At 42.5% G+C, this 14,193-nt stretch overlaps 1 protein-coding gene across 1 annotated transcript; it reads right to left on the bottom strand.

Moving 5' to 3' along the window:
- Nucleotides 1-1,966: 1,966 nt before the first annotated feature.
- Nucleotides 1,967-13,968, bottom strand: LOC142892366 (cAMP-dependent protein kinase type I-alpha regulatory subunit-like). The gene is made up of 11 exons (XM_076032487.1): nucleotides 13,886-13,968; nucleotides 12,574-12,753; nucleotides 11,287-11,454; nucleotides 8,633-8,724; nucleotides 8,482-8,543; nucleotides 8,344-8,390; nucleotides 7,303-7,461; nucleotides 7,140-7,200; nucleotides 6,275-6,396; nucleotides 4,903-4,984; nucleotides 1,967-4,000 (listed from the first exon to the last, which is right to left on the bottom strand). The coding sequence occupies exons 2-11, from the start codon at nucleotides 12,745-12,747 to the stop codon at nucleotides 3,828-3,830; spliced, it is 1,140 nt and encodes a 379-aa protein (XP_075888602.1). The 5' UTR covers nucleotides 12,748-12,753; nucleotides 13,886-13,968; the 3' UTR covers nucleotides 1,967-3,827.
- Between the last annotated feature and the right edge of the window lie 225 nt (nucleotides 13,969-14,193).

Here is a 14,193-nt window from a genome sequence, read left to right as displayed (position 1 = left end):
AGCGCGCTGAAGAAATCTGCTGCTGCTGCTGCTGCTGCTGCTGCTGCTGTAGTTAGTTGCGGTAGTTGCACCGCTCTATGAGACTCCAACATATAAAGAAAAAACCTCAACCCCGCAAAAAAAAAAAAAAGTCAAGATGCGCTGAAGCCCAGCTGGCTCTGAGTCCCTCTGTCTCTTCCTCTTCCTTCCTCCTCCCGTCTGTCCACCCTGTCACATCTCTGCCTCGCCCACCTCTGCCTCCGTCTGTCCCGGTCCCTCTCTGCTGCTGCTGCTGCTGCTGCAACAGGGAGGCAGGGGGAGGGGTGGAGGGTGGAGGGGTTCGCTCTCGTCAAGAGAGGAGAGGTGCGATCAGCGAAAGTAAAGTCAGGGGAAAGCGAAACGACCCCATCTTCTGGTGAATTGGCGGAACTGCATGGTAAAAAAAAAATAAAATATAATAATAATAATAATAATAATAATAATAATAATACTTGGCCACAAATTTTGTAGCGCAAGGGTTTGATATTTTTATGGGCGGGGAAAGGGGGGGGGGGTCCCACAAAGTCCAAGTCTGATGTTTACTTATATATCTATGTATTGGTTCACTTCATACATTTGTCCTCGTTGCAAGATTTCCAAGAAACCTTTCATGCAGCTTTAAAACTCTTTACACACCTCACGTGTTTTGTTGTTTGTTTTTTTTCTCCTTTGATGAATGTTCACAGCAACAACAACAAAATAGAGAACATAAAGGTGGGCGGGGGGGGGGGGGGGGGGCACCTTAAATCACGCCCTCTGATCTCCTGCATGTGTTTCTTCATTTTTTTAAGCTTTGGGATCCCCCCCCCCCCCCTTTTTTTTTTTAATGAACGTTTATACCTTTTGTGTATTTACCTGAGTCTTCATGTTGTCCTATTGGTTGCATTAATCATCAGAAGGCGTCGACCTAACAGGGTAGAGGTTGAAAGTCTTCAATGATGTTCATGCAATTAGATGTTTGGTTTTTTTTGTATGCGTTATTGTTTTTGCCCGTGCTGCTTTTATTGTGTTGGAGTTGACGTCAGAGTCCTGGTGGCTCTCCATCACGGTGGGCTTCAGGACCGTCGTCCTTGAAGAACCCCCGTAACTCAAAGTGCAGCTCATCAAAGCCAGACTGCCCTGTCTTGTTTTAACTCAGTGTCAATAGAATATCTTGATCAAACTTCGTCAACATTTGGTCTTTGTTAATTTGGAAACTAATACACCAAAAAAAAAAAACATCTCATGTCAATATTCATAAGGTTTTGGGTTTTGTTTGTTTTTTTAAAACTGCCATCAACCTGCAAAAAACAAATCAAATAAGCGTGGTGCATGCACATGATGAGACCGATAGGTGGGTATTAATGTCCATGTCCAAGCATTTATTATATCTGAATGAACACACAGCACTAATAAAAGCTCTTTGTGTTCAGCAGAGAATGCATGTGCATTAAATGAGTTGAGTGTATTTTCATCTCATTAAACATCACTTTTTTTCCCCAACATATTCACTTGAAAGGTAAAAATCTTTTCTCTCTCTTTTTTTTTTTTTTTAGCTATAGCCACTCGAACTCGAGTTTCATTGGCCCCAGGCAAAAATAATAGCATATTCAATGAATTGGTTTAATGTCTAATTTTAAGATCACTCACTACACCCATTAGGCGTTTTGTACTTTAGTGCGCGTTGCACACTTGTGAAATTGTGAAGACTCACGTTTTATCCTAAAAACTGCGGAGCTGTGACGCCCCCTCGTGATAAATAGCTGTAGAGGCACGAAATTCAATCTCAAAATGTTCCCTCTTTAGGCATAAACGCCGCCTGGTTTTGTATCGTGTTACGGGGTTTTTTATGTTGTTGTTGGTGGGTTTTTTTTGTTTTTTGTTTTTTTTAAGAAATACATTTTTAACACACAGGTACCACCAGTGGCCAGTGAGAGGAGGATTTTCATTTTAGTAATTGTACAAATAATCCGATCTTTCAGCAGTTTATTCTTTATTTTTGTCTTTTCCTTCAGTGATAATATTCAGAAATACACTCGGTGATCAAAAAAGCATACACACTCGTTTTGGATTGCATAATTTGTGCATTATAAAAAGTTAAAAAGGAAAAGAAAAGAAAAAAAGAAACTTAATAAGGGGAATTCCTGTGGGGAGGAAATGCAGCTAAAGCAAAAACAGTAACAGACCACTTGCAAAATAAAAATTCAGAAAACTATCACCTGATGAAAATTATATTAAGTAATGTAAAAAAGAAAATATTCAGAAAAGCTAGCATATTTTAATTGAAAGCTACAAATAACATAAGCGTATTGCTTTTTTTTTTTTTTTTTTTTAAGGCCAATATGCTTATGTTTGTTTAAGAAAAAAACGTAATTTTTTTTTTTTTTTATCAAAACTTCAAGCACAGTTGTGTGTGGCTGGTTAGAACAGTCAACTGCAGCCCCCTGGGCTGGTGTGTTGCATTAAGACATAAAATATACATTTAATAATGATTAAAAAAAAGAAGAGGAAGAAAGAAATCAAAACATATGAGCAGACAACAGTGAAAATAATAAACCTATGCTGTATTGAAGAGCACAGCGGTCCTTAGAGCTACAGGCCAATAACGGTCTCGGTGGCGTTTGGCCGCTTGAGCACGAAGCAGAGCCGAGGCTGATGGGAATGTTAATAGTGCTGCAGCATCTGTCTGGTCATTAAAAAAAAAAAAAAAAAATCACTATCATTTTGAATGGGGAAAAACACTGATGGCGCTCTCTGGCAAGGTGTCGTCCAGCCTGAACTCGGCTGCGACCTGACTGCCGACATCCTGCTGCTGCTGCTGCTGCTGCTGCTGCTGCTGCTGCTCACTGCGAAACACATTCACACCGACGCTCGCCACCAAACACACATCAAACACAAGTACCGCTTGGAGAGCAGACCTGACTGAGCCTGGACTCGCTTGAACCGGCGTCCCTGAACACTGCAGAGCCGAACCCCTTTCAAATGGACAGATTATTACAGGAAATGACGTGAATACTGTCGAAGCATTAAAGCCACTTACGAGACTTACTATGGCTCCCGACTACAACCGCTACCCCTATATCCATTCACATTTTACATTGTGCATGTGGGTGTGTGTGTGCGTGTATGCGCTGGACCCTGACCGTGTGTGTGTGTGTGTTCGTAGGGGTTGTGGCTTATTGCTGCGTTTTGCTCTATGCTTTCGTACAGTTTAAAAAAAAATAAAAAATTCCTTTCTGCTTCTCTTGACAAGGCAGGCGAGGCGGCCGACGAACAGCGACACCTGCGCGGCCGCTGAAGGCAACGTGGAGAAAGCGTTTCAAAAAAAACAAACAAAAAAAAAAAACAGACGTGAAATGTGTAAGGCTCGACTTTGTAGGCGAGTAGCTCGCTAACCGTATCCTTTACAGAAAAACAAAGTAAAAGACGAATTGTTCACATGTGCTTGCTAGGTTTCTCCAGCATTTTTAGAAAAATTGTTTCCTATTTTACAGCCGTCGTAAAAAAAAACTTTTTCACGCGTACCCTCCGAAATTATTATCGCAATGGAAAAATGATTACCTCGCCACCACAACGACGAGACTCGCCACCGTCGTTGGCTGTTCGAAGTGATGATGTGAGACTCCCCTGTCGGGCCTCGAATTAAAACAAACAAATATTTATGTGCGACTACATTCACAGCTAAAATAAATAATGATGATAATGATGATTACAAACGTGCTAAAAAAAGGGCAAAACTAGAAGAGCAGGTGGTGGTTGTATAGGTACAGTCGGTGTGATAATATGCTGTGTGTGTGTGTGTGTGTGTGTGTGTGCGTGTGCCGGTGGGCTCAGACGGAGAAGGAGACGAAGCTGTTGTACTGCTCGATGTTCCTCTTCAGGATGTCGGAGCAGGGACCCAGCACCCGCTCGAAGCGAGGCCGGTCCAGTTTGACGCACTTCAGGGGTCCGCAGGCGGTGACGGTGGCGGCGCGGGGCCGGTTCATCAGCAGGGCGATCTCACCTGGTGGGGTGGCGAGGGGCGGAGAGGGGGGGGGGGAGACCAGCGGTCAACATCTAAAAACGCTTCGGCCTGCCGGTGGGTTTTTGTTGGATGAAACGCAGAGGTGGCAGAAACCATTTGCACTCTGCTGCTTTGCCGATTCAACGCCTTTACTCAAGTGAACGTAAGATGATAATAATATAATGAGTACAGCTTCTGAAATGTACTTCAGTAAAAATGACCTTTTTTTGCCATAAGTGCAACAATGTATTTGTTGATGATTTTGCAAAAATAAAAAAAGTTATAATAATTTTCTAATCATCAGAGCTCAGGGGTCAGAGGTCAGAGGTCTTGCAGGATAATTTTTTCACAGCTTTGCTACTGTTGATACTATAGTTTGTTTTCTTTTTCAGCTGCAGCCCAACTCAACTAAAATACTAACAGTTGTGACCAGTGAGACATTATTGGATGTTTGCACTTTTTATAACAATAACCAATGTTATTTTCTACAATTTTATTTTTTCCTCTTTACTGAAAATATTCTGAACAGCGACCCCCAAAACCGAGGTCCTCTAAAAAATTAAAAAATAAAACTCTCCCTCTAAAATGTCAACCAGTTTTATATTAAACTGCACAACAGCAGAGTTCAAACAGCTCTACTTCGAGCATTAACATGTATAATAATTTTTTTTTTTTAACAATATTTGGTATCTTTTACAACACAATAGTAACTAGTATATTTTCTCAATGCAAAAAGTATAAAGTCCAGATATTTGTGTAAAAAGTAGTGAAAAAAAGAAATACTAATTTAAAGCACAAATATCAGAAAAATCTACTCAAGTACAGTAAGACAACACTTCTGAACCGGGCTGGAACGCAGCAGAGAAAATATCCGTCGGGTTCTGTGTGTCTGTGCGGCTTACCGAAGTAATCCGAAGATCCGAGTCTGCCGACCTCCACAAACTCCTCGTCCCCTGAACGCCTCTGCAGCACGGCTGCAGTGCCCTGAGCGCACACGAGACACGTCATGAGACCGCACGTCCCGGAAGCCAACGCCACAGTTCAGGGTTGACGGGCGCGTCGCCAACTCTGCACGTGTGCTTGCATCACAGCGCGCGTGTGTGTGTGTGTGTGTGTGTGTGTGTGTGTGTGTGTGTGTGTGTGTGTGTGTGTGTGTGTGTGTGTGCGTGTCTCCCGTCACTGCATATACAACAAGCTCTGTGACTCCAAAGAGAAACACTGATCCAGTTGAAGGTGACAACAGTGTGAACTGGGCAGGGGAACAACCGTTGGTTTCTGTTGGTGTTGACTGTGCTGAGTGAGAAAGGGGGACGAGATCAAACACATCGTGGAGCTCAGCCTGGCTCTGAAGCCCTCAACCTCCATGGAATAATTCTGCATGGCAATACATATCCCGCTTTTCATTATCCCACTTTTGTCTAATCGGATTGCGGGTAACTTGAGCCAGGATAACCAAGATATCCCGGCTCAATCCCCTTAACCCAGTTTTGTGCAACGGGGCCCCCTGCTGGTCAAGACGGGGGGGAAAAAATGACCCGCAAAAACAAGGTGACGGCTACGCTGCAGCAGCAAATAGTGCAAGTTATAAACAATATACAATTGAACAAATAAACAATGATGCAAAATTTTGACTTAATTACTGTAACTATGCATATCGCTATGAAATTCAGCTTCCCCTCAGTGGTGCATTACAAATTAAAAGTGAGCACAAATGCTTGGAGTAAGTCCTAAATAGAAGTGAAACATGAATGCAAGCACAACTGAATGATCTGTAAAGAGGCTCCACTCTTTATAGATGTGAATTATAGTAGTTATGAGTTCACCTTGCTCTCTTTATTTCCCCTTGTTGTTGTGTTCATGGTGATTCATCTGCTTTTATGAAATCTTTCATGTCTGCAAATGTCCCGCCAACCTTGCCTAGGATTCTCTCGCGAAAGAGCCTCAACATCAAAATAAATAAAGGTTAAATAAAAAATAATAATATAATGTGCGGGAATCCTATTCTGCGAGGAAAAAGGAGTGAATTCTAAATGTTTACTTGTCAATTCAAGAGCCCTAAAAAGGCAGGAATTCACAAATTTATGGAAATAAAAATTTGTACCAAAACAATCAGCACCCTTGTTGTCCAGTTTGCTGTCCATTAGGAAACAATAACGATTCAAAAGTAGAAAACTTTTGAATTTTTTTGGAGGCCAAAATCGGTCGACTTCCACGACCTCCGGTACCCGGCTCGGTTCCGTGCTGGAGTTGGGCTTGGGAGTGGGTGGAGCTTACCTCCAGGATGATGAAGAACTCGTTTCCAGGCTCTCCCTGCACCACTATTTTCTGTCCGTCTTCAAACTGCACCGTCTCCAAGGCGTCAGCGATGGTCAGACGCTCCCACTTCTCCAGGGACTCTGTTTGAGAGGGGAGAAATACTCGGGTCAGTCAGCACGCACATAATTATAGGACTTTAAATGAAGAAGAATATTTGTATAAGCCTTGATTTATCCCTCAATGGGGAAATGCGCATGGCAACAGCAGCATACGCAGAGCAAGGAGAAGAATTAAAAAAAAAGTCATAAGGAAATGAATTATATACACATTATTTACACAGCTAAACAAGTGTTGACAAATAAGTGTTTTGTTGCACCTTAGTGAAATGTCAGCATTGATGTACTTGTTTTCATTTTCTTTTATATATATATATACATATATATATATATATATGTGTGTGTGTGTGTGTGTGTGTGTGTGTGTGTGTGTATATATTAATTAATATATGTATATATATATATGTGTGTGTATATACATATATATACACATACATATGAACACACACACACACACACACACACACACACACACACACACACACACACACACACACACACACACACACACACACACACACACACACACACACGTAATTTTATGAACCTTTTTGTTGTTTGTTGTTGTTAATTGGCCCAACACTCACAATCACCGGGTGCTACGCTTACTTCTACTTTGTCAAAAAACAACAACAAAAAAAAACTTAATTTCTACTCACAGCATTTGATTGCAATAATATGTAGACTGTGTTAACAGAATGTGATGAGACTAAAAAGAAAATGACAGTTTCTATTTCCACTGTTCAACCAATGGGAGAAGTTCCTACCTAAGATGGACACCTTGCTGAGGAACTCCTCGTACATCTTGCGCTTCCTCAGCGTGCTCCTCTAATGGAAGGCAAAGAACAAGAAAAGCAACTTAAATGCACCAAAAGGACGTTGACGCGTGTGTGGGGTTTTTCTTTTCTAGTTTTGTGGGAGGCAGCTCACCATCAGTATCCTCCTGTAGCTCTCCCGGTCGATGCCCCACAGCTTGACGTCGGACTTGGCCTTGACGGTGGCGGCCCGCGGGGTCCCGTAGATCAGCGCCAGCTCCCCGAAGCTGCCGCCCTCGCCGATGCTGGTCACCCATTCGCTGTTGACGTACACCTGGACGAAAGAAAGGCCAGAGAGAGGAAAGCTCTGAGTCACCAGAGCACTGTGATATCTCTTTCTTTTCAATGTAGATTTTTTCCTTAAATGCTGCAAACTGAATGTGACCAGTAGGACTATTTACCATGAGCACTTGATTTGACTTTATAAAACTTGATTTGACTTTCTCAAACTTTTGAATGCTCGTATCCAACCATTGTTGCTTGAAGTCATTATTGTAGAACTCTCTAGCAAGGCGATTAACAACAAAGATCGCAAAGGCGATGTTCACATTTTTACATTGTGAGACCAAAGCAAAAAAATAAATAAATAAATAAATAAAGACAAGAGTTATTATTATTACTGGGATATTGACGCTTTTTCCTGTGTACCTCTTGTGTAACTGGCAGCTTCTTTCTTTCCAATAAACTGCCGGAGATGACGCAATTGCTTCCGCTTCTACTGAAACGCCCTACTTTCATTTCAGAGTCACTGTCATGACTATTTACACTGTAGATTCTCACTGAAGGCATCAAAACTATGAAAAAAAAACAAAAAAAAAACAACTCCATAAAGTTTTATATAGTTAAGATTCTTTAAAATGGCCACAACCTTCATATAAAAAAAGAATAATCTTGAGCTATTTCACAATTATACTTTGCTACATAATTCCATACGTTTTGCTCATATATTTGATGTCTCCACTGTGAATCTTTCATGTAAAAAGTGCATTTTAAAACCCGAGAGAGCCGACAGCAACAGGAATCCAAGTCAGAGACAGTGATGTTTTGTCTCACAGAGGATCTTTGTTGTTTTGCTGCTTTGGTAAGAACAGGCTGGGCGTTTCATAAACACACTGGTCCAGATTATTTTCTGGAATTTTAAACAGACGTCTCTTACATCCATCTCTCCCTGGTCGACGACGTAGAAGTTGTCCCCCTCGTCCCCTGAAACAAACCGAAACAAACAGAACGCGGTTGAAATAGGCCCGAGGTTTGCATCGCGTGTGTGCGCGCGCGCGAGCATCACGCCGCTCACCTTGCTGAATGACCGTCTCCCCGCCGATGTTGTTGACAGAAAACATGGCATCGAAAATGTCACTGGAGGACGGAGAGGAAGAGTCAGGTGAGCTGCAGGAAGCGACGCGCTGCGGCCGAGATCAGCGTGACGACGGGGCGGCGTGCATTACCTCCTCTCGTTGTCGTCCAAGTGGGCAAACAGGACGTTCTTCTCCATGGCCTTGGAGAGGGCCGCCATGCTCTTGTAGTCTTTTGGGATGACCTGGGGTCAAAGGTCAAAAATGAGTTAAAAAAAAAAAAAAAAAAGACGATGTCCAGGTTGTGTACTTTGAGAAACTAACACAAAACCGGAAAGCTGCACAGTTTAACGCCATCATTAAAGTTAGTAAGTGGAACTCCTTCAAAGCTGGACTTGGTCCTGGAACACAGCCTGTGTCGGAGGCATTTTTCATTGATTTGTTTATTAGTTTGATTTATTTTTTTTAGTTTCCGTTGAAGTCAAGTCGTCACGTTCGTGACCCCTGCTGGCAGTTTTTGGTATCACACTAAAGGTTCTGACGCGCCTGTTCAAACTGGATGGCAGAGAAAGGCCAGGTTGGATCTTGGTGAAGCAGTGAATATTGGAATTGGAGACGCCAGCAGGCAAAGGATTTTCACATTTCTTTTGTTTTTGAGTCACTTTTTGAATGACTTTAAATCATTCAGTCGTCCGTTGTATTCTTTTTGCCTCTTGAGCCCTTCTTGGAATCACTGGACATACAAATAACGAGACCTTTTTCTCTCTCGACGTCTTGATTCTTAAGTTTGTTTTCCACCTTTTCTGCAAACGGACATGGCGAAACCACCTTGGCGTCCGAGGTGAACGCCTTTAAAAGAAGGCACTGCAGCAAACAGACTGGGGATATTTGCAAAACCGCTAAGAAGTCGACATTAGCTAGCTTTGAGTTATTTGATGTTTGTGTGGCGTTTGACCTGGAAAAAAAAAAATAATCTAAAAATCCAATCTCTGGATTTATTTACCTCTGTGTGTGACAAAGAGAGACATTCTGATTACATCATCGCAGTAACAATATGAATTATTTGACAGCAGTTTTAAAAGGTGACACGATGACTGGATCGTGATGGCATTCATTCAGCAGCACGGAGGGAAATGTTGACCTCATCGCACTCTGCTACACGGATACAAATAATCGGACCAAAGGCCCAATCAGATTAACAATGCTTCATTCAAACACGTCAACCGGGAGATTCTGATCCGATACGGTCCACTCGGAAAGGAATTTCATTCCCTAAAGGGAGAGGTGGTTGATGCCGATCGTTATTCCGAATGGCGACCGTGTACACGTCCGGGTCCTGTCTCCCCGGTTGGGGTAAAATCATCTCCACTGCGCACGGGCGCTACGTCCGGCAGTCGTCGCAGAAAACACGGCGTTTGTTTGCAACACAGCTTCTTCTTGAACTACTCCTTCTGGAAAATTGGTGCGAAAACTGCGGCCAAATGCCCAAATGATTCATTCTGATTAAACGCTGGGTGCCTGTACACGCACGTCACGATCAGATCATTTCATTCCGCGTCCATGTAAGCAGTTGGATTTGAAATTTATTGATCGACCGAGGTTTAGATAGGAATGAAGGAAACACGAAGACGGAGCGCTGCTTGGCTCCTTTAAGGAAAACAGGTGCTCTTTGGTTGGGGTGAATGCAGGGAAGCCGACACTGAAACTGCCCTCCGAGGCGTTTTCATTTCACAAATAAAACAGAGTCGCCCTGGAACCTTTTCAGTTTGAGGTTTCGATTGGATTGGAGAAATCTGCACGCGTAAACATACTGTAGCTAACATGTGCTACATTTTGACCTACTAAGCTGACTGTTTTGTGCTTGGCTTGTAGTACACAATTGTATGCTCAAGCAATCAATGCTCCTAAAAGTCAAACAGGTGCTGAATAGGCTGATGAGGGCAGCATTTCAACAAAACCAAAATAAAAATGCTCGTAATATGAAAAGAAAAAACTGATGAAATAAAGTCATGTAATACTGTATATTTAATAATAATTATAATTCCTGTTTGTCATATTTCATGAAGTAAAACCAGGACAAACGGGAATGGGTGCAGGTGTGCAGGGTTAGGATGGAGAGTAGGGCTGTGAATCTTTAGGAATCCCACGATTCGATTCAGAATCGATTCTTGGGGTCACGATTCGATTTTTTTCCCGATTCTTTCAAATCCAAACGATTCGATTCAAAAACGATTATTTTCCGGTTTAAAAACGATTCTCGATTCAAAACAATTCTCAGGATCTCATGATCTACTCCAGTCTGCTGGCATGGAAGCAGAGTACATTTACAAAGATTTTATAATTGTAAAGATTTTATCGACCTATTGTAATAATGTAAACACACAAAGGTAAATCCAAGACAACATGTCTGATTTATTTATGCTTGCATGCATTTTTTTTTTTAACTTGTACAAACAGTAGTAAAATAAATAAAATTGGTAGGCTGGATTTTGTACTTATAAGTGCTGTACTTTACTGTGAAACATCAACGTGACGCATCGGCTTCAACCCTGTTCAGGTCGGCCATCAAACAAAAACAGATTTCACTTTGAATCTCAAACTATGATGAACAAAATGCATCTATACTTTAAATACCTGCATTTTGTATGATGCCAGCAGTTCGCTTTATTATTATTTTTCTATTTTACACACATCGATACTTCGAGACACTGTTGGGACAGTGTCTCGTTCCATGTTAGAAACACGATTCGAGCTCAAATCGATTTTTTTCCCTGCACCCCTAATGGAGAGTCGTCGTCACTACTGACCTTCCGCACGTAGGAGGCGGCGTCTTCCTCAGTGTACACCTCCGCACTGATGGCTCCTCTCCGACTCCGGCCCCGGACCACAGGGTTCATCGGCGGGGAGACCTCCTCCTCGCGAGAGTCGGAGCGGGAGCTCGACTTCAGCTGGGACGCCATCTGCTGGGCTTCCTCCTGCGGGGCAGCGAAAAGCAAATCTGAGAGACTGAAACAGGAAGCAATTTGCCTCCAGGTGGTTCCCTGGCACTTAATGGACAAGCTGTTGGGATTTGCGTAAAAATCAAACGTTAGATCAGCAGTCAACACCTTGACATGGCTACACCCATCCGTCCATTTACATCCATCCATACATTTTCAACACCCGCTTCTGACACCCTGGACGAGTCGGCAGTTCATCAGGGCCACAAACAACCATTGGCAGGCCTACAGTCTAGCGTAGAGCTCCCAGTTCACCTCGTATGCGTGTTTTTGATTGTGGGAGGAAGCCAGAGAACCCGGAGAGAACCCACGCAGACACAGGGAGAAGCAACAAACCCCACACAGAAAGGTCCCAGGCCCGGAATCGAACCCGCAACCTTCTCGCTGTGAGGCAGCAGCGCGAACCTCGAATTCAAATTCTCACGTTGTTTGAGTCAACATCTCTTTCTCATTTTCAAAAAAAAAAAATTTCTTCCCCCCCCACGCTACCAGCAACGTGTATGTGCCTTCTGGGCTTCCGTAGGTACAGCGCACAGTATTTTTTTGTATAATTTATGAGCCTGCTAATGTCACTCTATTGATGTTACAGTCACGCAAGCTTGATTACTGTAATTTATTGTTCTGGTTACTGTGGGTAAGATTCAGTGAGATGTAAAAAAAAAAAAAATGCATTGGCATTTGTACGTGTACTTGGATTTGCGTGTTAACGTTATTACAATCGGTTGATAAATCATTGTCATTTACAATTCTAAAAGCTTTTCTACAGAAATCTACTGCTCTGCTTTCATGCCAGCAGCCTGCGGTAGATCCCCGCTGAAATCCTGTGTACTGAATAGATAGAAAATCGTTTTGAATCGAGAAAAAAAAAAAATTGCTTTTGAATCGAGAAAGAAAATCAATTTTGAATCGAGCATCGAGTTGAATCGAAAAAAAATGTGTTTACAATGGAATTAAGAAGCCGAGAATCAATACTGAAGCCGATCGTGGGACACCCAAAGATTCGCAGCTCTAGTGTCAGTGCTATTATATTCACAATCCATGTTTAAAAGAATTGCAGCCAAGATGCGAAGGGGGAGACCTTGAGTGGGCACCGACCTTCTCCAGCCGTTCAAAGTGCTCCCTGAGGAAGGCCATGGGGCGCTCGGGCCGAGCCGTGCACAGCTGGACGATGCATTCTTTCAGCAGCCGCTGGACGTTGTGCTTCTGGACGTACTGCTCGCACTCCCGCAAGCTCTGCTCCTCCACGCTGCTGGTGCCAGGTGCCGCCATGCTTTTGTGCTGTGGATCTGGAGGGGAAATAAAGGAGGCACTTTGTTAATGGGGAGTCTTCTCCCTCTGTTGTCCTTCCGAGGCGGCCGCAGCCGATCGTCCAGCCAGCCTCCTCTAATCCCACACAACTGACTTCATGTCTTGCTTTTGCGAGACTCGTAAATCTCGTCTTTGGTCTCCCTCCAGGTCTCCTACCGGGCAGTTCCAACCTAAGCATCCTCCTACTGGTACATATTCACAAGTCCAGACCATCTCCGTCTGCCCTGTCTGGCTCTCGTCAAAACAACAGCAGGACTTATTGTTTATTTTACATCAACAAAATGCATTTAAACACATTCAACCAACAGCAACTCGCGACACAATAAATGCAAGGACACAAATATACAAACACTGACGCGCATTCTTGACATTTATAAATCACGTAGCATATGCAGAAATGTTGAAATCCTTCACTTCAAGACCAGCAATGTTCACTTTTTCTTTTTGTATTTACATTGTATTATCAAGCATGCATCATCTTGAGCCACTGTTAATGCTAACATCAATAATCCATCTGCGAATAACTCAAACTTTAAACCTTTTTCTACTGTCATCACAGTATTTTTCTGAGATGCAGACCAAAAAAATATTGAAAGGGTTGTTGTGTTCAAATGCACATCATGTACCCCCCCCCCCAAAAAAAAAAAAAAAAACATTGCGTCGTGACGTTATCAATAACGTAAAGTACAAACTTATGAGCACGTAATGCACATTGAAGTTGGTTAGCAACTGAGCTAGCGAGCCCAACTTTAAGTAACTTGAAGTGTAACACAAAGAGCCTAAAGGCTGAACGTCAGAACGTCATTTTACAATAATCCAACAATAACAATAATAATAACCACAAACACAGGTACACATGTGCATTTCTTTTTTTTTCTCCCCCTTTGGCATTCTTCTTGGCCATTTTGAAAAGAAACTGTAACAACATCTGCCCCTCTTGCTAACCGTTAACCAACGAGACGACTCGTCTCGAAAACCACAAAAGGTTTCAGTAAAACACGCGTGAATAAAGAAGCACGACATCAACAACGCGAGCATAAGTCTGACAACTTAATACTCGAGCTGTGCAAAAACTGGGGGGGGGGGGGGGGGGGGGGAGAAAAACTTACCAAACGCAGAATGTGACGTCCGTCCTACTTGTTTTTCTTCTTTGAGGGAAGCCCTGTCACTTCCGTTTAGACTCTTTCAGAATAAAAGTGAACAGCCAGCTTCCTGGTTTTAAACAAACAAAACAAAAAGCTATTCTATTTTTCTCAAACCTTTGCCAATTCATGTTATGTCAGGCCCCTGTAATTTGTTTGAAAAAATTAAAAAATAAAAATAAAAATTAGACAGTTGCTGTATTTTGTGTATTGACATGTATTTGATTTCTTTTCCCCAGTGGATAACTGGAGCAAATAATCAACT

The sequence above is a fragment of the Nelusetta ayraudi genome, unplaced genomic scaffold (assembly GCF_046127955.1).
Source record: "Nelusetta ayraudi isolate G7.1 ecotype Tasmania unplaced genomic scaffold, CSIRO-AGI_Nayr_v1 ptg000034l, whole genome shotgun sequence".
Taxonomy (NCBI): Eukaryota; Metazoa; Chordata; class Actinopteri; order Tetraodontiformes; family Monacanthidae; genus Nelusetta; species Nelusetta ayraudi.
Note: the sequence above shows the minus strand (reverse complement) of the source record. Positions and strands in the feature narration are given on the sequence as shown.

Coding starts and splice junctions, on each gene's coding strand:
- LOC142892366 (XM_076032487.1), bottom strand. CDS start 12,747: ATGGCGGCACCTGGCACCAGCAGCGTGGAGGAGCAGAGCTTGCGGGAG. Junction 11,455..12,573: donor ACTTTGAACGGCTGGAGAAG/GTCGGTGCCCAC, acceptor GCTGCCCCGCAG/GAGGAAGCCCAGCAGATGGC. Junction 4,985..6,274: donor AGTTCTTCATCATCCTGGAG/GTAAGCTCCACC, acceptor GTGTGCGCTCAG/GGCACTGCAGCCGTGCTGCA.